At 41.9% G+C, this 22273-nt stretch overlaps 1 protein-coding gene across 1 annotated transcript in view; it reads left to right on the top strand.

The window, feature by feature from the left end:
* Positions 1-22273, top strand: part of DLGAP1 (DLG associated protein 1) — a gene marked incomplete at both ends in the record, with an annotated part of 143158 nt that overhangs the window by 99044 nt on the left and 21841 nt on the right. The window contains 2 exons of the mRNA XM_082330000.1: positions 12319-12692; positions 15894-15985. Coding sequence (XP_082186126.1) covers positions 12319-12692; positions 15894-15985 — 466 coding nt within the window. The remainder of the gene's footprint in view (positions 1-12318; positions 12693-15893; positions 15986-22273) is intronic.

Raw genomic sequence — 22273 nt, 5'->3', positions numbered from 1 at the left:
ATCCCTTATGATAAAAAGTAAATGATATTAATATTGTTGGTAACAAGAGCTGACTGATTTACTCACTGGAACTGATATTAATCTTGACTTTATAATTTTTCCCAGTTCCCGAGTTGCTTGTGAACAGTCCTCATTATTACACAGGTATTTGTTTATGATTTGTTAACAGACAATTTATGAAAAGCAGACTCTGGCCTCTGGATTATTCATCATCTGTCCATTTTAATTATTTGCTTTTTGTGCTGGGTGATTGGCATTTGACAGTGATACTGCTCAGACTCTGTAATTTGATGAGAATAACAAATAATGAATAACCACATGTTCTCAGCAGTATTAACCAGGCAGATAAAGGTGCTGGTATTAAGACAGACATTCTTTAAACATCCACGCAAACAGAAATTGAGGTCATGTAAAGGTTTTCAAGCAAAGCAGAGCTGAACTGAACAGCCTGAGTTGAAACAGGTTGCCTGTTGCTCTGCTGGGCATCCTTGTTTTCGTAGAACATTCATAGCTATTTCTATTAGTTTATCTTTTTTTTTTTTTTTTTTTTTTAACTGTCCAATTTGGACAAGAGGATCCAAACCTGATTCTTACCCTGTCTTTCACATCCCATATGCTTGTGGGAGCATCTTCAGTGTGACGTTTGGGTTACCTTCTGGTTCACAGTGAGCCAGCAAAGTCCCAGAGAAAGATTTATATTCCAAAAGAAACACCAAGTTTGTAGGAGGAACAGTTGTGTGCAATAAATGGGTCGTCTTAGGGGGATGATTAAAGAGGAGGAAATTTCAGGCTGGGGCAGAAAATGGTGGGGAGAGAGCTCAAAAATTGGAGCTTTGGTTAACAATGTGATCTTTCCTGCATCTCATGCAATCAGAGGTGTGAAGGATTGGCCATGTGCATGTGAAATTGTACAGATTTGTAGGATTCACTTTGCTGGTGTTTGCAAAGATTTTGTATTGGCCTTGTGATCTTCAGAAAGCATTTCTGTAGTCTAGAGAATCAAAAGGTCTAAATACTTTGAAGTGTCAAAATTCACCTGGGTGTGTTTGCTTTCTCTTTTTAAGTATTAAATAGATGGCCTGGGTTTACCTTTTAACTTAGCACAAAACGTCTGGGTTTACCTTTTAACTAAGACAGTACAAAATGCATCATTCATTTTTTACAATTATGTAAATGTAAGAAATGCTAATACTATTTTGCTGTCTAGGGGTTAGGGAAAAGGGAGGTTTATCCCAGGCTGAGACCCTGAGCACTAATTCCAAAATCTCTGGCTAAAGAAAATTGTAATTGAAAGATAAATCCTGTGTGTGCTTGGGAGAGGAAAGTTTGCTCACATTGGTTCTTTACTGTGGCAATGCTTCTTTGTCCTTGTGGAAATTATGTAAAATAAACCTCTGATTTTTTCCACTGGAATGATATCAGATTAATTCAGCCATTGGGGTTTCAGGATCATGTTGGCAAGTTTTAAAATTTCCACCTCTACTAAACTGATGTTTTTTAAAATAAAAAAGAAACAAAACAAAAAACAGGGGAAAAAAAACTGTTGGACTATCATCTGGCATGCAGCTGATGTCTCTACAGAAGTTATGGGAGTTTGTGTCTGACATCTATAGATTATGAATCTGAATTTCTTCAAGGCCTATTTTACAGGCATTTCTTTAACAAATGGAGTAATATGTGGAAAGAAATGTCTTTCGTTCAAATCTTGTTTAAAAGTAACACAAGACTGGTCTGTCCTCTTTCTTGTGTGCCAGGGCCATCATCTTTCTTTGTCTAAATGTCTTCTGGGAACTCGTGCTGTCCTCTTGCTAGTTCAGGATCCCAACAAGAAGTGATTTTTGTGCTCAGATTTATTGAAATGGTCTTATCTGTACACTATGGTGACTGTAAATGAGATGTCAATATTTTTTGTGCTCAGGACACTCAGGCTGATCATTAGGAATTTCTCACGCCAGTATTTTCAGCCGATTTGTTGCATTATTAACTAGGACTCTTGTCTTAAAAACAAGCAAATAGAAAAAAGAATGAGGTCACTCACAGTGACCTCAAACCTGTCACTGAGCAAGGACATAACTTGTTAATTTGAATGTAAAATGGGAAGATAGAAATCAGGTTTTGGTGTAGATTTTAATTCCTCTCAACACAGAATACATATTTCATCCACATTCTTCATATGCCTCGTTCACCAAACAATTCTATTTTTTTCTACGTTTTGAAAAATGTTGATGTCCTCGGGCTTGAGTCAGTTTTGCTATTTTACCTGAAATTAGGCCAAAGATAAGTACAATTTCTTGTGTAAACCCCTTGCCTACATTTCCTCCTCATTTGAGAAGAGATTGGATTTTCCCCCATGGCGCTAGAGAATCTGCCCCAACAGGTGACTTTTAGTGGGTCATCTGATAACCTTATCAGAACCACAGGGGAGGCAGAACTTCTGAGTTGGGTCATAATTCTCTCTCTCAGGTGACCAGTCACTGTTCAGCCCAGAGTATGGGTTTAGTCATAATTTTCCCTCTTCCCTTCCTTCCTCCTGCTGCAAGTGGCTCTTGCTTTTGCTTCGGGATTGGTTTGGTTTTTTTTTTTTAGGAAATATGCAAGCATAACTTGCTTGTTTCAGACATTCCTGCTTGGACTGGAACACCCCAAAAGAGATAAGTGTGCTGAAAAATGCAGTACTAGCTGCGTAAATACAAGTCATTACTTCCCTGGCTGACCAGATGTTCTTGCTCAATACCCACATGATGCTTTCCTTCCTGAATGCTGGTTTTCTACATTTATGTTTAGTAATTCTCTATGAGAATAACATAGTGTGTTGTTATACCTGCATAGCTCTTTTCGGTTACAGTGAACTACATCAAAACAGATAATAAGATTATATAAATCAGTTCTTGTGATGCTTCATGGCAATTTATAGTAGCTAAAAAGCTGTTCATGTTGCTTTTATCAATCACATTCTCCTTTTAGTTTGTACTGGCTTTTATTTTCTTGTCTTTGGCATTTGTACAGTTTCTTCCCAACATATATCTGATTAAAACACAGCAGCCCTTCATCATTGCTGTCATTTGAATAACTTTTAACTCTTAGCCAAACTATTTAATATAATCTTAGATATCAAGTAGCATAAAATAAGATTCTCAAAACAAATTGAAAGGTAGACTTTTGAGACAATGTGAAAGCAGTAAAGCCTTGATGCCATGGGGACTGAGCAAAAAAGCTTAAGCATATACTTTCTTTTAAGAGTTTAAAGAGATTTGAGTCCTTTGCTGGATCGGGTGACAAAATGCTTTCTGCTGTGCAGAATCACAACCTGTACTCATCAGCATCATGAGGTAGTTTGCTTAATAAAGTAGATGGCTACTGTACCAAAAATAGTAAATTCCATCTCAGATATGTTGTATTAAACACATTTGAATAGCCTATGTCAGAGCAATGACTTTCTTGCTTCCTTAAAAGATTCTGAACAGCCTTAGGGTTGAATAACATGCAAAACTGGTGTGCCTACATTTCTGTACTTGCCGTGTACACCAGTTCCCTAATGACTGAAGCAATATAACTGTCCTATGTGTGTGTGTGTGTGTGTGTGTATGTGTGTGTATATATATATATATACACACCTGTCTCATAGTGCAGAACTTCCCCAGTGTGGGTCAGCTTTGAAAAGTTCATTAGTAACAATGCTGCTCACTGTGTTCTGTGTTTTCTTGTATCTTTTAAAAAATCCCAGATAGAAAAGTAACCAAACCATTCAGGCACAAATAACTCAAACAGAGCAACCCTGAGAACTGATTTTGACTCAGAAAATTAAAGAAGGCTCTTAAACTTCACCAGTTGTCATCAGGTCAGATTATACCTATACAGTTTTCAGTGGATTCAACTGGATGTAATTGATAACAATGTGCAGCTTGCTTGCACACCATGGCATAAAAGCAATCAGTTTTAAATCAGTGAACTGATACAGTTAATTGGGATAAACTCTTTGAATGAATCACTCTTATTTCCACTGTATTTTCATTTAAGTTTTTTAAAAAAAGACCTTATCAGTCATATCCACTTCTAAATGTGTCCACATCAGGGGTGTGTTTACAGCAATTTAAACTAATTGATTTCTAGATGCATCACTAATCAAATTCTGTGAGACCAGCTTGATGTCAATGTGTGCAATGATACAGAATTCTGCTTACCCTACCTTAAGTTTATTAAGTATTCAGAAAACCACTGGGAGTAAAAACCAGTAGAAGCTTGTTTTCTTGCATCAGCAGCAAACAAAGAAGGTAAATTTCCAGCTTGAGGAAGAGGGAACAACTTTTACAGTCATTTCTTTCTTATACAGGGATCACACTTCGAAGTGTCAATACCCCAGCCAAACCTGGCCTTTTGAAAGGCAGTTGCGGTGAAGAGCTTAAAAAGAAAATCATTGCAGTAATGTTGAAAACAATGATGTCCAACTACATTAATATCTAGCTATCTTAAATGCTACATGATCAGATTACTCAGAGATAATTAGCTTGCTTAAGTCTCCTCTAGGTTCACAGGTTAGTATCTGGGACTCACAGATTTAGAAGAGGAGAATCCTAATTATTCTCTAGTCCAACCTCCTACATGACAAAAGCTCTGCAACTTCAACCTGCAATTTCTCCATCAAATTCATGACAAGCTCATCATAAAATGACTGACTGCTAAACTTGCTTTATCATCAGTCATCTCCATTGCCACCGTGGGAGGATGAGAGATTGGCAGCAGAGGCTTAGGAAGGACAAAATGCAGTGCTTCTTAATGAACTGCAAAGGAGGGCACGACCCACAGTACTTGCCTCATGAGTAACATGCGGGCTTGGTTCTGATCACACATCTGCCCTGATATATCTCCAGGTTTGACAGCATCCAAGTCTCCTATGCATTGGCTGCTCAGATATTAAATACGCCATTTGTAACTGAGGGGAAACCATGTATACAAGAGTGTATTAATATGTTCAGAACCAGTAGTTACAAACTTAGATGATAATTTTGAGAAATAGCACCTATGGTAATATGCCCAAACAGAGTGGCAAGTGTGGGCTCCACTTTGGCATGCTCGCTGCAGAACTACATGTTGAAAGAGCTGCTGGTATAGTCTGGAAATGAGGTTGTGTATTCACAGTTCAGGTCAGGTTTTCAAGAATCCAGATCCAATTTAGAAATGTAAATAAGAGACAGGTTTTCAAGTGATTAGCCCCAAGAACTTGCAATGTGCACTTACAGCTCAAGTCTTTACATTCAACTATTCCTCAGTAGTCAAAAAAAAAAAGTGATTAGTTTTTCAGAGTATGCTTGGATTTGAAACTTTCTTGCTAAGGTGGCTAGATACTTGCAAAAAGTTTGACCCCCTGAAAATCGAGGCTTTGATTCTCGTACTGTGTTTTTACTTAAATAGCTGCTTACATATATGTGTCTGTATTTGGTTAGTACAACTCCACATTAAAAAAATTGCCCATTTTATTAACAGTATTGCCAGAGGGAAATAGATGCAAATTCTGGAATTTGAGAGCGCTGCAGTAACACATAACAAAGTGTTATATCAAAGTGCCAGTGAAGTTGCTTCCTGGAAAATATATGGGAAAAATACCTGGTTTCATCAAGCTGCATATTATTACATTTATTTACTGTTACACATTCTTGGTCTAAGTGGGATAAACTACCATATTTGACAAGGTTTCCTCTGTTTTCCCTAAATGCCTTTTATAAGATGAATGTATTGACATTCAGAAAGCTTATGAATTTCTTACCGTGGCGATTTTATGACATGTAAGTTCTGAAACATAAAATATTTTTAAGTATCCTTCTTTTTTAACTAAAATTCTAATGTTTCTTGTTTTCCATGAGTGCGCTGAAAGGGGGGAAGCATGAAGAATTTGGTGAAGTACTTAAGTGCAGAAAGCATTTGAATGGTTTGCTAGACCTAGTTTAAGCTATAGATCAGTGTTTCCCTGATTTTCTCAGAAAAAAAAAATGCTGTACAGATGAAAAGAGATGGTAAATAATTCATATGCTAACTACAAAAGACCACGCTGCTGTATTATTTTTCTTTTTTCTTTTCACCCTTCTCCAACATGTTTCATTGAATATAGAGGTTGATATTCTGTATCAGATACCTTCTACCATGACTGTTTTAAAGCACTTTGAATCTTCGAAGCTCTGGGAGAGCATCTGTCTGGAACAGACTCACATCATCATCCCTGCAGATCTTGATGCTGTTTTTCCAGATGCTTTGTTGATAGCCAGAGTTTAAGGACAAGGCCAAAACAGTTTCACTTCTGTCTTCCTTCTCAGCCAGACTGAATTTCAGTTTGAGCAGCTATTCGTATATCATTCGTGGGTATGTAACTTCATCATGTCGCATGGGCCAATGGCCAGGACTGAACTTGCCTGCAAAGCGCCATCTCCACAGTTACGGTGCAGTTTGATCTCGTGGAGACGGCTGCTGGCAAGGGAATGGCAGAAGCAAATGCTACTGCTGTCCCCTCCAACTGCTCACTCCAGGTAAAAAGGCAAGGCAGTTCCTATGCATTAACGGAAATTAAATCTAGGGTTTGCACGTGGTCATATTCTTGCCTATTTTATCTCTGTCTTCAGAAAAGATAAAGCCGAGTCCTAATTGCTTGACACCAGTAAAGATCACAGTTTTTAGGAGTAAGGTATTATAAGCCATCCTAGCAACGATCCACTTTGGGTAATGACTTTCAGCTTATATGAAATCTTTTTTCCAGAGTTTCAGTTGTTTATAGACTTCTTGGCTTTGAGGCCAAATGAGTGGAATTGCTTAAGTTGTGTGCTGTTAACGTGCTGGTAATTTTTATGTATAGAGAAGTTCAGCTATGGCTATATACAAGGAGTGAAGTGGGTCTCATAGGAAGCCTACATGCACTGAATTTTGTCTGTGCATCCATCATTTGTGGTGATACAGTAGTGATAAACTGCATTCAGCAGACACCTTTGGCTGTCCCACCTGTTCTCTATACACTGATTCAGCTTCCCTGGTATAGCAGTTAAACTTCTGACTGGCATCAGCAGCTTCCAGCAGCAGACATTAAAAGAAAAAAAATTTGCTGGAGAAATATTTGCCTGTCATCCGCTGACTATGCACTTGCAGATTTTCTAACTCGAGCCATTTGAGATGCAGGATGAGCCATATTTAGTCTCACCCCTCTCTCAGGTTTCAGGAGGTCCTTTACTGTACCCAGCTAGGAAGCTGGAGGCACCCTACTTGCGAACAAAAAAGTTCAGATTTATGAAAAGGTCACCAGCACTGTCTTTTAGACATCAGAGTACATGGGACACTAAATCTTAACACTGTGGTGCTATTGTGTGCAGTAAAGATAGTTTAGATACTTTGTATAGATTTCTGCAGGATTTTAGTTATCAGTTATGCCTGTTTCCAAATGCAGTGTAGCTTAGGCTTTTGTCGGATAAAAGATATCTGGCTTCGCAGTGGTGGCAGTGCAGAAAAAGCATGGCCTTGGCAGAAACATGAAGATGGCGTGGTACAGAGATTTCAGTAGTTCTCATTTGGGATAATGACATCCATAACTCACTCTGGTATTATTCTCTTGGGCAGTTTAGAACTTTGTATGAAAATCTTTATTTCAGTTTTTTAATAGTAAATCTCTGCATCCTCAGAAGCTGTCTGCTATATGAAAGTAGTTTTTTATTAAGAAAATGCATGCTCTGTTTTCATACCAACTTTTTGCATGTAAAAATAACAACACAAAATCTGAAACCCCATTTCCAAGCCTTTCCCCCCCAAAACCTCAACAAAGCAAGGAAGTAAGTGCATAGTAAAGAGAATAACCTCTCTGTTTGAGCCTAACAAGCCAAATCAAGCGCTGCACCTTTGTGTGGGGAGCTCGGGGGCTGCAGCTGTGAGGCTCAGGCCTGCTTGTTTTGTGTTGCAGTTGTGTGAGAGGCAAGGGCACTGCTGTTAACACACCTGTTTAACAGACAGTAAATCAGAAGACTGAGGTCCATCTGTGCAGGGTGGAAGAACTCCTGCCTTGTACCTTAATACTTAGTTGTGCAGAAGTGGTGTCGTTTGCTGCTCCTTTCAAACTGTGGAATTAGTCCTTTTTCTCAAGAGAAACACTATTATTTTAATTAACTTTAAATTTGCACTTTCATTTATTCTTGTATTTGTTAACCAAGCTTATATGAGACTGCCAAATTAGAAAGATATTGCTTACGTATCTCATCACTTGAACTGTTCAAAGTACTGCATGAATTTGATCTCTTCACAAATATTAATCTGCCTTGGGGTTCTCCTGAGCACCCATTCACTGAGCTAAAAATCTGTGTTTGCGTGCTGATGTTTGTTCCTGAGGGCTCATCTCCCTAGTGAGCATGTTTAAACAACTGAAGTGCTCTTACAATGAAACATTCAAATTCAAGCCTTTATTATTATGCAATCTGGGATTATTTTTTTTATCATTAGACTTCCTTCTGAACTGGGTGGTTGACACTCCCTGTTCCAAATTCCTGTCCCATGAGCTAGTTGTTTGGAAATACTGGCTAGGAGGACAAACACCAGGACTTTTCTTTTTTTTAATCTGGAGAAAGTGCTTTTTCACTAGGTATTTGGGATTAAACTGTAACCCAAAGGCAGGCCACAGAAATAGGATAAAGATCAAAATGAAAAGGAGAGCATTGGTTAGTGGATTGATACAGCTGGAAACGGTGGGCCTGATTCAAGGTGCTTTGGAAGTCAGAGGATTCTTGCACATGACTTAACTAGTTTCTGGATTAAACCTTGCATATGCTCTAGGAGAGGCATGTATACGTGCTCCAGCAGCACATGTGCTCTGGAAAATAATATGAAAATCTTCTCTGTATTGTGACAAACTGAGGGTTCATATACACGTTTGCTCTTCAGAAAACGATATTTCTGATTAACTCCATGTCTAAACAATTTTAATGAAAAATGAGACTACTTTGACTTGACCCTCCAGTCAGATCAGTTTCCATACAGAACTTCGCTCCTTGATCCATGTCCAAGAATGTATTTATCAGGGAATTTATACAGCCCTTTAAATTCACTTCCTGATGTGAATTAAACTAACTAACTTTCATGTGCAAAACCCTTTGAAAGTCCCCTGTGTGTGAAGTGAGGATTTCTCCATCTTTTTCATGCATCCCATGATCCTGTAATCTTCTCCCTCAGAGTCCTCCTGCCGGGCAGTCCATCTCTGCTGCGGGAGAGCTGGATGGATGAGCTTCCCCTTTGCCCGCGGGAACAGAAAGCAACGTGATGTGCTCTTCCTGCACCGACTGCATGCTCGGACTCTCTTGGCTGCACAAGGAGAGTGCCAGGGTTTTGTCATTTTTCTTGGGGAGTGCTTGTTTTGTTTTTCGAGCAGCTTAGCATTTAGAATAGTGTAGCCACTTGAAAAGCCAGCAGATCCTTCAGGTTGCCATGTTACAAGTTGCCAGGTTCTTGAAAGTGCCCGGAGAAAAACTGATGCGCCGAATCCCTTTCGTTGTTTTGCTTCAGCCGTTTGGAGGGCTCAGCCAGCTACGACATTTAGAGCACAGCTGCCTCCGACGGTGGTGGCGGCCCGAGCATTGTTTTGTTGTCGTTTCTGCAGAGGAGCGGCGGGAGCTTACATCATTTCCAGTAATGAAGTGCCTGGGGTTCTTTTATGACTTACACACTCCGCTTCTCCGGAGCTATACAGTATGTGCTGCGTGACTCCAGGAAACTGAGGATTTGTTTTGACTTGCTAAAAGAACGTTTGCTGTTTCTCTTTACAATTTCACCATATGACTTGTCAATTCTCTCCCCCTCTTAAGAATAACTTCAGATTTAATTAGCTGAGTGCAAACATCTTTCATTGCAGAGTGGATTAGACTCCTCATTGAGTACATTTACCAACAGAATGAAAGACATCTTAATCAGGCGTTTCTGTATTTGTACTGCTGTGTCCAGAGTGCCTGGTAGCTGTCGATAGACAGTTGCTATTGACTCTCTTTCTAGGGGATGGTGACCAGTGATGTGGGGACCAGCCTGGTTAAGTCTTGCTCTTTATTTTTGAAGCTCTCTCTCCTACGTAAGAGTACTTTTCAAGTGTGTTGCATTATCATTTCCCTATCTGCTCTGTAGGAAAAATGATACTTACGTGTCTTGGTAGGATGTCCTGGAGGTGCTGGCATCTCCCCAGGAGTTCCACAATGACCATGCCTAGCATATTTTAAATGGGGCAATTTATACTTTGCTGCATTGCAAAGTAGCATTGCACACAAACCTCTATTAGACAAGTTTGGCTTCAGCTTCCCAAAGCGTTACCTGGATATACACGTGTGTATGTGCTTTGAATTCTTCAGCGGTGAATTTCAGTTTGCATTTCCACCACTTAGAGAACATTTTCCAGACCACGAACCACCTGGGTAATTTCTGGGCTATCATCACCCAAGCAGCAGCCTCCACAATTCTCCGTAAGTCCCAGGGTAAATGTTTGTGCTGCAGCAACAGCAGCTGATTTACCTGAACATGCACAGTCGCAACAAATGCTTTTTGGCACCATCAAAACCAATGATGAAGAACGGCACGAAATTCACAATCGCCTTTGTAAAATTATCATCCTTTCTGTTAGTTCCAGGTATTGGTCTTGTCATAAGCACTTTAAAAAACACCTTTAACCCCTATCAACTATTTACTTCCCTGGAGTTAAAATTTGACAAGTTCGTTTTTAGCCATCTCTTCTCTCAAAGATGCTGTGGTTTCTGTTTGATTCTTCAGAAGTGAATCATAGTTTCAAAACCCTCACTACCTTAGTGAAACACTCTTTTTCCATTAACATTCAACGTGTTCAACATGGGTTCAGACATGTTATCAGAAACTTATACTAGAGTCCTTAAAAAAAGTCCCGTGTGATTTCATGCCCTGGAAATGCCTTTTACGCTACAACTATTCCTACAGCTATCGGGAGATATGAGGCATATGGATCTGAGCTAGTCAAATTAATACCATAATGGCTTCTGGCTCGACAAGTGCATACAGTGCAAGCAGAGAGCAGAACAGCTGTAGTAGAGTTACCTTTTATGTGGGTGGCATAGACGTCTGCCAATTAAAATGATCTGATGAATCATTTCTTGCCATATGATTACTGTTAATAAGAATTTATGTTAACATGTTTGTGTCTGAACTTTGCACAGGTTCATGCCTGCATTTATTTTCTTAAAAAATAGAGCATATCATGATTGTTTTTTTGTTCTTAATGGACTTTCTTTCCTCATTTGAAAGCATTCCAGGACTTCAGTAATGCAGAGCTGCCAGCTTTCCCTTAAAGGAAGATGTTTTTATCTCCACGTAGTGCTTTCTGCATGTAATTCTGTAAACACAGGCCAATAGTTTTTAACCTGGGAACCTCAAGCTAGTCTTCTAAATCCATATAGAAGTACTTACAAAGAGAGCATGGCCTTCAAAGTATGAAAAGAGGAGTCCTCATAAACTTTTATTAAAGCCTCTGTTGTTGCAAACATTTATATTTACACTTTCCTTTAAGTAGTCCCTCTGACTGACAGGCTTTAGCCATTGACTTCATTACGCTAACTCCCTGTGTGTAAAATTAAGCATTTTTTTTCCAGAACTGATATGTTATATTTATGATGAGAAATTTAGGCATGGCAAAATGTTCTTTTAAATATGTCCTCAGTAGCTTACAAAGCATTTCAAAGTATTTGAGAAGTCTGCGCAACAAGTGAGACGCTTTATAGCAAGAAATACACAAGTCCAAGCATGGTGAGTGTTAACAGACTTTGACTTAGGATGGTTTGGGGATCTCCCTCTGATCAGAAAAATGGAGTTTAAAATTCTACATAAGCTTGGTAAATACAGTAGGACAGGGTAGAGAGACAGAAAACGATTGCAATAAAACTGCATGAAGTACAGTTTAGCTAGGATAAGTGGTTGGAGATTCATCATCCTTGTGAATCTTATTCGGAAGCCATGAGCAGAACAAACATTTTGGTGGAAGGACTTGTTCCCATGGGACTTAGAACAGTTAGTAGAAAATATACTGGAGAAAACAATCCTAAAAAGACTGAGGAGGAACTTGGCAAATAGATAATTTCTTTCCCTCTACTGGCAATTCTGCCACTCACATCAGTAGGAACAGAGGACACTGATAAGCAAGGTATTTCCGTGGCACTTACATTGGAGCTTTTGGGGGCTCTTTGGCTAACAGCATTCTCCTTATGTTTGCTCTGTCCATGCTCACTGATGCTTTGAGAACATATTTGCATCCATTTTCCCTGCAGCGTCAATAAATCAAGAACTCTCATATATTTTTTCCAGTGTCATCCTGCATTACCACCTATAAGAAGACACCGCCTCCAGTCCCACCAAGAACTACCACCAAACCATTTATTTCCATCACAGCCCAGAGCAGCACAGAGTCTGCCCAAGATGCATATATGGATGGGCATGGACAGAGGGGAGATATCATCAGTCAGTCTGGACTTAGCAACTCCACGGAGAGCTTGGACAGTATGAAGGCACTAACAGCTGCTATTGAAGCTGCCAATGCGCAGATCCATGGCCCTGCAAGTCAACATGTAGGGAACAATACTGCCACCGTCACCACCACCACAACCATTGCCACCGTTGCAGTAGAAGATAGAAAGAAGGACCACTTCAAGAAAAACAGATGCTTATCTATTGGAATACAGGTATGGTACGGGATGTGGATTATATGCCTGCCATTGTTTTGGATTTCTACATTTGTTTTACTGCTCATTATGCAATGTTTCTTGTATTTTTCTTCTTTTCCTGACAGGTACCTATGTAGAAATGGCAGCAGCGTAATCATTCCACATGGTACTAATGATGTTTTACTAATTTATCATGAAAACATCAGATGTGAGGATTTGTTTAAGTCTCCTTGCTGCTTGTTATTCAGCTCTGTTAAATTACACACATGAGCACTAATCTATGAATCATAACACAGCGGGGGTCAGAAAGGCATGAATTAAATCATTGAAAGGGAATGTGTAAAACAATGATTTACATTACACTATCACCCAAAAAATGTTTTCGTCTGGCCTCACTGAATTAATTGTCACTGCTTATTCATGCATTTCATAATGACTGGTAGCCGCTTGAATGAGGCAGCATTGTTCCTATCTCAGTCTCAGGAGCAGAGGGTAAGTTCCTTCTGATTTGCCCTTGTTAAAGAAAATTACATTTTGTTACCTCTAGTGGAATGAAACAAGAAAACTAACCCTGCCAAAGTTCACTCCTGTTTACAGAAAGGAGAAGAGCAAATAAACTAGACCAATTTAATCTGCTTTCTTAATTAATCTATCTTTCCCATACCCCCCAAAAGAATGTGCATGGGACCTCAACTATCTGCTTGCAGGATTAGCTTTTGCAACAAAGTACTTGAACTTACAATCAACTGAGAATCAACACAGGTTTTGATGGGAGATTAATCCCAAGCAAATAGAATAGCAATCCACAGCTTATCAGCCTTCACAAGAAGACATGATTTTTTTTTCTTGCAGATGGAGGTTGTAAGCAGAGCACTATGTGCCTGGACAGGCTTATCTGATTAGCAAAGCCTAAGAATTTACCGTGAATCTCTGCATCAGCCTGATGAGATGAGAGGCGCTGTGTAGAAGTATGCCATCCCAGGGGCAGCTCCTGGAGAAGCTGTGACTTTTCTCTTACTTCTTCTTGGAAGGGCAATAATTACTATTGCCTGTGGGTTCAGTTTACTGCCTTTGTTGTAGCCTTTTTCTGCTTCACAGCCGTTTGTTTTGGGTATATTCTGAAAGAAGTGCTGATGTTCAGTGTTAAACACAGGAGCAGGATCCAGGTGGGACAGGGATAGAGGAAAGTTCTTCTATTACTTATTCCCATACCCAGCCAAGCCTAAGGTACCATTTTATTGTTGTAATCCCTCATTTCACTGAGCAAAGCAACAAAGACTCCTTAGCAGGCAAACACCCTGCAAAGTAGTGGGTAGGAAGAAATAATTTCCACGTTTGCAGAAGCCAAAATGAACAATGGTAATGACTTGAATCGTGGCTCTTGAGACACCATCTCCCTGCTGTCTCTTCTTAAGGTGGTGTTACTGCAAGTAACAAATGCTGCTTTTGAGAGGTATAGGGGCCTCAGCTTCCTGAGATCTGAGGAAACCAGATCCTCAAATGCTGTTCAAGCCTTTGAAAATCTCCCTCTAAAATTTTGAGATTTACAGATGACCAGCATAATCATATGTGGAAGCTGCCTGGGGATGGTACATGAAGAGCTGCCAGGGTAGTTTTTGTGTACAAACCAATGGAGATGCTTAAAGAAGGGATTACATGAAGCAAAACCTTCAGCAGTGATACACCATGCCACCCTCCCAGTTGTGCCCATAAATGAGATTTTGAGAGTCAGATAGGCTTCACAAATAAAAGAAAACTACTTTGCCAGTCCGCTGTCTGGCCCATTTTGCAGCACCATTACACAAGCAGTCGTGCTGGTACAGCTGAAAAGGTAGTGTGGGAGTGGAAATACCGTAAGATTGCTGTTGCTGCCAGAAATTACTTCTCTTAGAGACAACTGCCCTAAAATAGGTAGGTAGGCTGTCAGCCCTCTGACTGGCAGTATGAAGTCGGTCTCTCTCCACTGACTGTAAAGGGAGCCTAGTTTAGGCTTAGACTGAACTCATTACTTATAATGTGGCCCCATCTCTGTAAAGCAGGGCAAGCTGCTTTAGCCAAAGGCATATTCTTGGTTTGCTTCCTCCTCTAACAAATAAACCTAATGTGCACTTGTGCTGAACCTCCATGCGTGTCTTCTGCACCCCTCAGTCACTCTTAGGACACCACAAGCCTTTGCTGTAAATCTGTTTAGCAAACCAGTAAAATAAAGCAAAGCAAAGAAAAACCCTTCCATCAAAAGGTTTCTTCTCTGTCAGTTATGAGATTTAAGGCGTAGTTATCTCCCCCAAAGCCTCAGTATCAGGTAAGTACCCTACTTCACTGAACAGCTCTGTAACTCCCATCCCTCCATGAGCACTTTTTCTGCATAGGCTGTTAAACTGGCTCTCAACAAGCAGCTTACTTACTGGTGGAACAGATGCTAACTACAGCTGGGGATTTTGTACACCGGGGGTCAGAGTGGATCCACAGGTCACTTTGTAACACTGCTGTGGTCCAAAAATTCTGTGTGTGGGAAATTTTTTTTCTTACATGACTAACAATGTCATATATAGCATTGGGAATTAACAGCTACACTGATTGGACCCAGAAGTTTGTGATTTTGCTCGAAGATGCATCTATGGTTAAATTTTAACTTTATACCATTGGTATAAATCTCCTCATGGTGATGGAGAAGTGGTATAAAGTTCCTGCCTGTGTTCCTGGGGACCACCTGTTTGCATGATGAAGCAGTAAAGAAAATGCATTCCAAGAGCTGCATCTGCTTTCTTTAAATCTTATCTGTACAGCGCTCTGATTCAGGGCACTAACATTTAAACAAAATAAACACATAATTTCGACATGAGTTCACATATGCATGCACTTACAGACTAACAGGTAAAATGAAACAAATGGTGGAGCGCAACAAGTGGAGTTACAGCTGCTCAGAGATTTGCTGTGGCAAATCTGAGCATCCAGCCTCCATAAAATACTGGATAAACTCCATCTGCATTTTCCAGGTCAAATGTTGTCTTACCAGAAATGCTTTATAGATGAACAAGAATGATGAATATTCACTAATAACATCAGAACACCACAGATAAACTATCTTACTAGATGAAGGTACTTGTGGTACAAGCTGTATGTGCAGACACTTAGTAGTTATCATGCACAGAAATTGTAAGTAGCTGGGTGATATCTCTGCTAAAATACATTCTAATTAGCTGGTTCATTTTTTTTAAGGTTGATGGTGCTGAAGAATCCACCAAATCAGGTGAAAATAAAGCAACGAGTAAGTTCCAGTCCATAGGAGTTCAAGTAGAGGAGGAGAAGTGGTGAGTAAAAGTTAATACTTTTTTTCTAAAGTAAATAATTATGCCACAACTAATTTTTAAGACCCCTAGTTCCTGCACGCATGACCATATAAACCTGCTTCCTGGATGAATTGTTAGATCACCCAGCTGAAAAGCCGAGTCTTATAAATGCTGTAGCTCTTATTTCTCAGAGGGGAATTTTCAGGACCAGTGGGAGAACTGGAAGAAAAGTGCCACATATTTTGAAGGTCAATATACTTTTAATAAGCTCTTTTTCCCCAGAAAATCTCCCTAAACAGCGGAAGGTGATGCAGCTGGAGTATTAGTCTCAGGACGGCTGAAGCAGCATAGAGTTGATGGGGAAGTTTACCTTGGTTTTCAGCAGAGTAATTTCAGCCATGTGGAGCAGTGCAGTGGCAGAGCCAAACTGATTGCTCTTGCTCAGGTATCTCACCCAGACATCTCTGCATTACAACTGCTTCCTTGCAAAAAATTGTTGAGATTGAAAAGCGAGCCTGTAAAACTCGGTTCTCTCTCCAATCTGCAGTGTAACCTGAATTAGTAAACAAATATGCTCCAATAAAAATGAAAAAAAAAAAATCTAGAATAGTTGATGTCTTCAAGGGTTATGTTTCTTTTGGCTGACAAATTGCAGTTACGTTGCAGGGCAGCGTAACTGTGCATGGCACTTTCCAGACACATAAAGTTTCTGAGTGCTGGACCACATCTGCAAACCCTAATTCCTGCCCAAAGCTGGACTCAGTGGCTGAAGAGAAGCTGGACTCTCCCCTTGCCTCTGAGCGTGCAGGCCTGCCCATTGCTGCTGCGGCTGCAAGCACCCACCCAAGTCTTCATTCGTTTTTCACAAGCCATTTGCGCACAGCGTAACTTTTGGATCCTGAAGCCATTTTGTTGATAACTCGCTGTACCGTAGCATAGGAGAAACCTTGGGGCAGTATCGCTTGTCAGTGAGGGAAGAGTTGCCCTTGCAATCTCTCCAGAGAAAACCTGGGTGCAGCAAATCTGAGCTGACAAAATTAGGGCCCTCTGCCCTCCTCTGGTCCGCCAACTGCAGTAGCAAGTAGAGGAGATGTCCATTTTCACACTGCTTTTTTTCCTATGTTTGCTAAAAATACTCAAAAATAACATGTTATCTACACCATTTTCAATTCAACAAAATCTCCAAGTAAAGTAGCAGCGTATTTTCCTGTGGTTTTAAAAGGCTGAAGTGATTTCAGCAAAAAGAAATGTGATTTTGCAATGACCCTGCTAGGCTGTTACCAAGTTCCTCATTAACCTGCTAAAACATCTCTTGCTGGCAGACGTTTCTTTATGTGTTAGACCTTAGCCCCATTTACACACAACTCTTCCAGCACTAGATAAATGAGCACATTAGAATAGATGCTGAAGGACCATTTCCCTTCAGCCTGAGCACAAAGGAAATAACTACCCCAAAAGCCCAACCCTCACCCTCCCCTTAAGGAAAAAAAAAAAAAAAAAAAAAAAAAAAAAGACAGAAAAAAACAAAGAAAGAAAGAAATGGCTGTTTGTAAATACCTTACTTCCAAAGTCCTCTTTCTATTGCAGTTTTTATTGCTCCAGAGAAAAAGGTAAGATTTGCCTGTGAGTGTCTGCCCTGAGAAAGCGATATTTCTGCATTACCTACTGACAGCTGTGTTTGGGGGTTTCCTTGCTGATAAAGTTGAGGTTGCTGCTGTTTGGAGCAGACGGGCAAGCAGCAATCTATCATGGACTTTCAGAAGTGAACTGGCTGATAAAGGACAGCCCCTAATCCTTAGAAAATGAGTGCACTCAAGACACAAAGGGCTTATCATCGCAGTTTGGCACTCATATTCCTTCTATTTTTTTTTAACACAGCAGAGCACAATGTATTGATTATCTGTTACAGGAATAGAATTGTAAATACAGTGCATTCTTCCCTGCCCCGGCACCATAACATCTGCAGAGCCTCAGAAAAGCCCTTTTGAGTTGAATCTGTGACTAATGAATGTTTTTAAAAATCTTCCAGGCTTCAGAAATATTAAATAAATATAAAATAAGAAGAGAAGAATGACACAGCAAAGAGGATAAATACAGTGAATTGATCATGTTTCTGTGCCAGTCTAAGCTATTAAGTGCACTGTTACAAAACAAGAAAGCTCTTTGCTTAATGCACCAAAAGCCTACCATACAGAATCTGTTACACTCCTCTTCTTTGCTTCCTGCTCTTTCCTCCCCCTTTCCCTCACCTCATGTGACTGTCATTCTCACACTAAGGAGTCTTACCTTATGTCCTTTTAAATATTCCTGCTTCTGTGCTTGGACCAAGTATGCAAAAGATTTTGCCTCCTTTTCTTGATCTAAGTAGCTCAAAAGCAGAGCATCTTCGGAGGACAGCTCTCTCTCTTCCATCTTCCATCTCGACTCAGACCTTTCATTAGCCCTTCACTCTGTAACCTGGGCTTCCTGCCAAGACAAATGACTGAGTCTTCCTCCTCCTCCTCCTCTTGTACTGCTTAAAGGATAAATATGCCTACCACTACCTAACCATATTACAACTGGATCCATCACCACTATTCATGTTATCCTCAGGTCTTACGCTGCCTGCTCTCCATAATCTATTTCGTACCCATTCCTTAATGAAGCTCTATGATTTCTAGCATTTATACAAACTACCTCTGTCCAGTCCTTCTTGTGGAAAAAAACTGGTATGTATTTCTTTCAACAGTAACCTCATGATCTTCCTGCTGTTACACTTATCTCTCACCTGATCTTCCCCGTGATGCTAACAAAACCCCAGCCAAAATGTTCTTCCCCTTTCCTCACATGACCCACCACCCCTTCCAGGGCAATACTGAAACGTGTATCTAATGAAGCTGATCGGTGCAATCTCAGGGGACTTCCATTTCTGTCCATTTCTGTTTGTCATTTGTCTCTACCTACAACTTCTTCTTGACCTCAAGGGACCACCTTCCATTCCTCACTTCTAGAAGATAGCTGAGTTGTTGGAAGTCAACCAGTTCTACTGAACCAGAAAAGAAGTAGTCATATATTGTGCCAGGCCAATTAGCACACATTCTTATTGAACAAGGGACTCTCAGTCCCATAGCTCTGTAATCACTTTTAGTCTCTCTTGCATTTTACCTTGATCATCCCAAGATCTCCTCCCATTCCATCCTCACCCCCAAAATTGTCTTGCTCATTGCTCCTAGTCATACCATCAGCTGGTAATTGTACTTGGTTTGCCATCACAAGAATTTATGAATGCTGAAACAATGGTAGTTTCTGAAGTAAGAACACTGCCATGGGAGACTAAGACCATAGACACACGGTCCTTCTCCATTTTATCTGGCTTCTGTGGGGCCAGGGAAGGTGCCCCCACCTCTTGGTGTGGTATGAAGTGTGGTTTACCACACCATACCTCTTGGTGTGGTATAAAGTAAAATGATTTGAAATGGTGGTGGGGTAGCATTAAAAAAGAAACAAACAAACAAACAAACAAACAAAAATGCTCTTCTGTCTCTTCAAGGAAAAAAAACCATATCTTTAGCTTTTGTTACTATATAAAGCCATATTTTTATCTTTTTTTCATTTAGGTTTTTGGGTTTGGTCACTTAATGTCCTGACAAAACATACTCAGGTTTTAGGTCTCCCCTGCAAAGCAGGCCAGTCCTACACTGTAACTCAAACTTCTTAACTCTCCAGGCTTTGGGACAGGACCTTCAAATCTGCATTTTGACCAAGCTGATCTGGGACTGATATTTCCTTGGCTTTTGTCTGCAGCATTTTCTGGCTATCTGTAGTCTCCACAGTGGAAGCCATTCCACTGAGAAATTCTGAAGGTGGTAGATGCCCCATCTCTGGAAACGTTCAAGGTCAGGTTGGAGGGGAGTCTGAGCAACCTGATCTAGTTGAAGATGTCCCTGCTCGTTGCAGGGGGAGTAGGACTAAATGACCTTTAAAGGTCCCTGCCAACCCAAACCATTCTGTGATTCTATGATGATTCTAACCTGGCTGCGAGTGACTGTGCTGGTATTCAGAAGAAGAGAGAGGCAGTTTCAAAAGCAAGGCTTAATAATGTTCCCTGTTTAAAGCTAAGGGCCCTGACCTGGTCTTGTGTGCTAGGCCTCGACAAAGTGTTGCTCCCTCTTCTTCCAGCTGTTCCCCCCAGTGCTGCCCAGGCACTGTCACAAGGCAAAGGTTAGAAGCGGTTTATTTGAGGATGAGAGATCCCAGGAACGCTTTGATCTTCCGTCTTCTGTAAACGCTGGTGGCGAGAGACGTGCCCAGCACAGGGTGTGTATTCGCCATGGATGGTCTCTGTAGCGTGACCTCCTCCCTGCGCCACTGTGCTACTCGCACACTGGAAAGGGCAGGGTAGATACCCTGTGAACATCTGGGGGGCAGCAGGGCAGTGCAGGACGGGGAGGAAGAGCCCAAGCAGCATGTGGAGCTCCACCATGTTTCAAGGGAGATCAATGGATGGAGATTAATTGATTGATTGATGGCTGGGAGACACGAGCAGGCCAGCTGTATTAAAGCCTCGGCTCCTCTCCCACATCATACCTGCCCGCTGCCAAGGAGCTGGGCCCATGCCAATAGAGTCTATGGTGGGGCCAGACCCTCTCAGAGCGACAGGGCTCCCTTCTTCAAGCATAGCTTGGGATCAGGGTTGCAGTACCCGGCTAGGTCTGCTGGAATTGGATCAACCTCCATGGGCTACTCCTGATCTTCCAGTGGGTCGACCTCCATTGGCTCCTTGCCATCCTCTGCTGTTTCGGGTCGCCAACCAAAGAGTCCCCAGACGTCCGCTTTGGTTCAGTCAATCTTGTAATGGCAGCCCAAGCATGCAGCTAACTGTGGGTCCCTTTGGCTGAGGGGCATCTGGCCTGAAAGAGGCCCCGCCTGGGAAGAGCAGGGTGCCCGGGGCTGAGGGTGCTCTGCCCCTGACCAGTCCCACTCTGGTGGGACCCACTGTCCACAGCTCCCGCCGACCCATGCGTGCTTGGGGAAGGAACAGCTGCTCTGGTCAACAGAAGGTGAAGCAGCCACTGGCTCTGAAATGGCCAATTTCCTTCCCCGGCCACGGCTACCTGTGATCAGAGTAAACCCTTACAGCCCTGGTGGCTCTCAGCCTGCTGGTGGGCTGCTCCAAGCCTGCATTTGCAGAATTTGCCATAAATTTCTGATCAGACCCCGCTGGTTGGCAATAGCCTCTCTCCTCCAGCCCTGGCCCTGGAGGAAGGCTGAGTGCTTCAGCCAGCACCCTGTGATCCACAATGCAAAGGCCAATATATGGTAAAAAAAAAAAAGTGGTTATGGGATCTCTGTGTGTAAAGCAGCCCAGTGCTGTCTTCACATGGCATTAGACATTTTCTTTCCCTTGAAACATCCCTGGTTTCCCACACTCCCTTACATCTTGGACTTCATAACCCTCTGATACCCGGCAAGGAGGGATGTCCTGCCAGGGCAATGGGGCTGGATGGCTGCCCATCCTCTCGGTCACTGGGAACCATACCACGTGTCAGCAGAATGGATAGAGGGGAGTGCAGCTCCAGGGTAGGCTGTGCAGCAGCTCAGCGCTCCCGGGCATGGACCGCCCTTGCTCTCTGTGCATGTGGAGCAGGCATGGACTTGCTGCAGCAGTGGCAGGCTGAGCCCCGTGGGTGCCGGTTCCTGAGACTGTGGGCTCTGCCACTGTCATGCTGGGGCAACGGAGGGACCTTCTCAGGACAGCAGGTCTGCAGTGGACAACAGGGACATGGCGGTGGAGAACTGCTAAGGCCTCGGCTTCCCGCCACAGCATACCTGTTTTCTTTGCCCCCTCTTGGCTGCTTTCTGTTGGGGGGGGGGGGGCTGACCAATGCCAAGGAGCTGGGCCCACACTGATGGAGTCTTGGGTAGGGCTGGAACCTCTCAGCGTGACAGGCTGTCTTCTTCAAGCATAGCTTGGGATCACCATTGCAGTACTATTGCATTGAGCGGTGGGAGAGGGAAAAGCTGGGCAGAGCACGGAAGCAGAGACATTACTTGAAATTCTGACATTATTATTTATTAGTAGTGGACCCAGGTCCTGCAGGCACCGAGACAGCCACTGAAGCAGTGCCACTCACCCCACTCCTGCCTCATCCTGTTCCATGCCCGTGTCCCAAGGGCATCATGGGGCATCGTGGTCCACAGTGGGGCATCCTGAGGGAGGCTGAGTGCACCAGGGGCTGCTGCCTTTCCCTCAGGGATCCCAGGGGCGACAGGGAGAGGAGGTTTCAGGTGCCACAGGTGACAAGTGTGGCTTGTGGCTTCTGGGCAGTG

The sequence above is a fragment of the Platalea leucorodia genome (genome assembly GCF_965183815.1).
Source record: "Platalea leucorodia genome assembly, chromosome: 1".
Classification (NCBI taxonomy): domain Eukaryota; kingdom Metazoa; phylum Chordata; class Aves; order Pelecaniformes; family Threskiornithidae; genus Platalea; species Platalea leucorodia.
The sequence above is the reverse complement of the archived record's forward strand: the minus strand, read 5'-3'. Positions and strand labels throughout refer to the sequence as shown.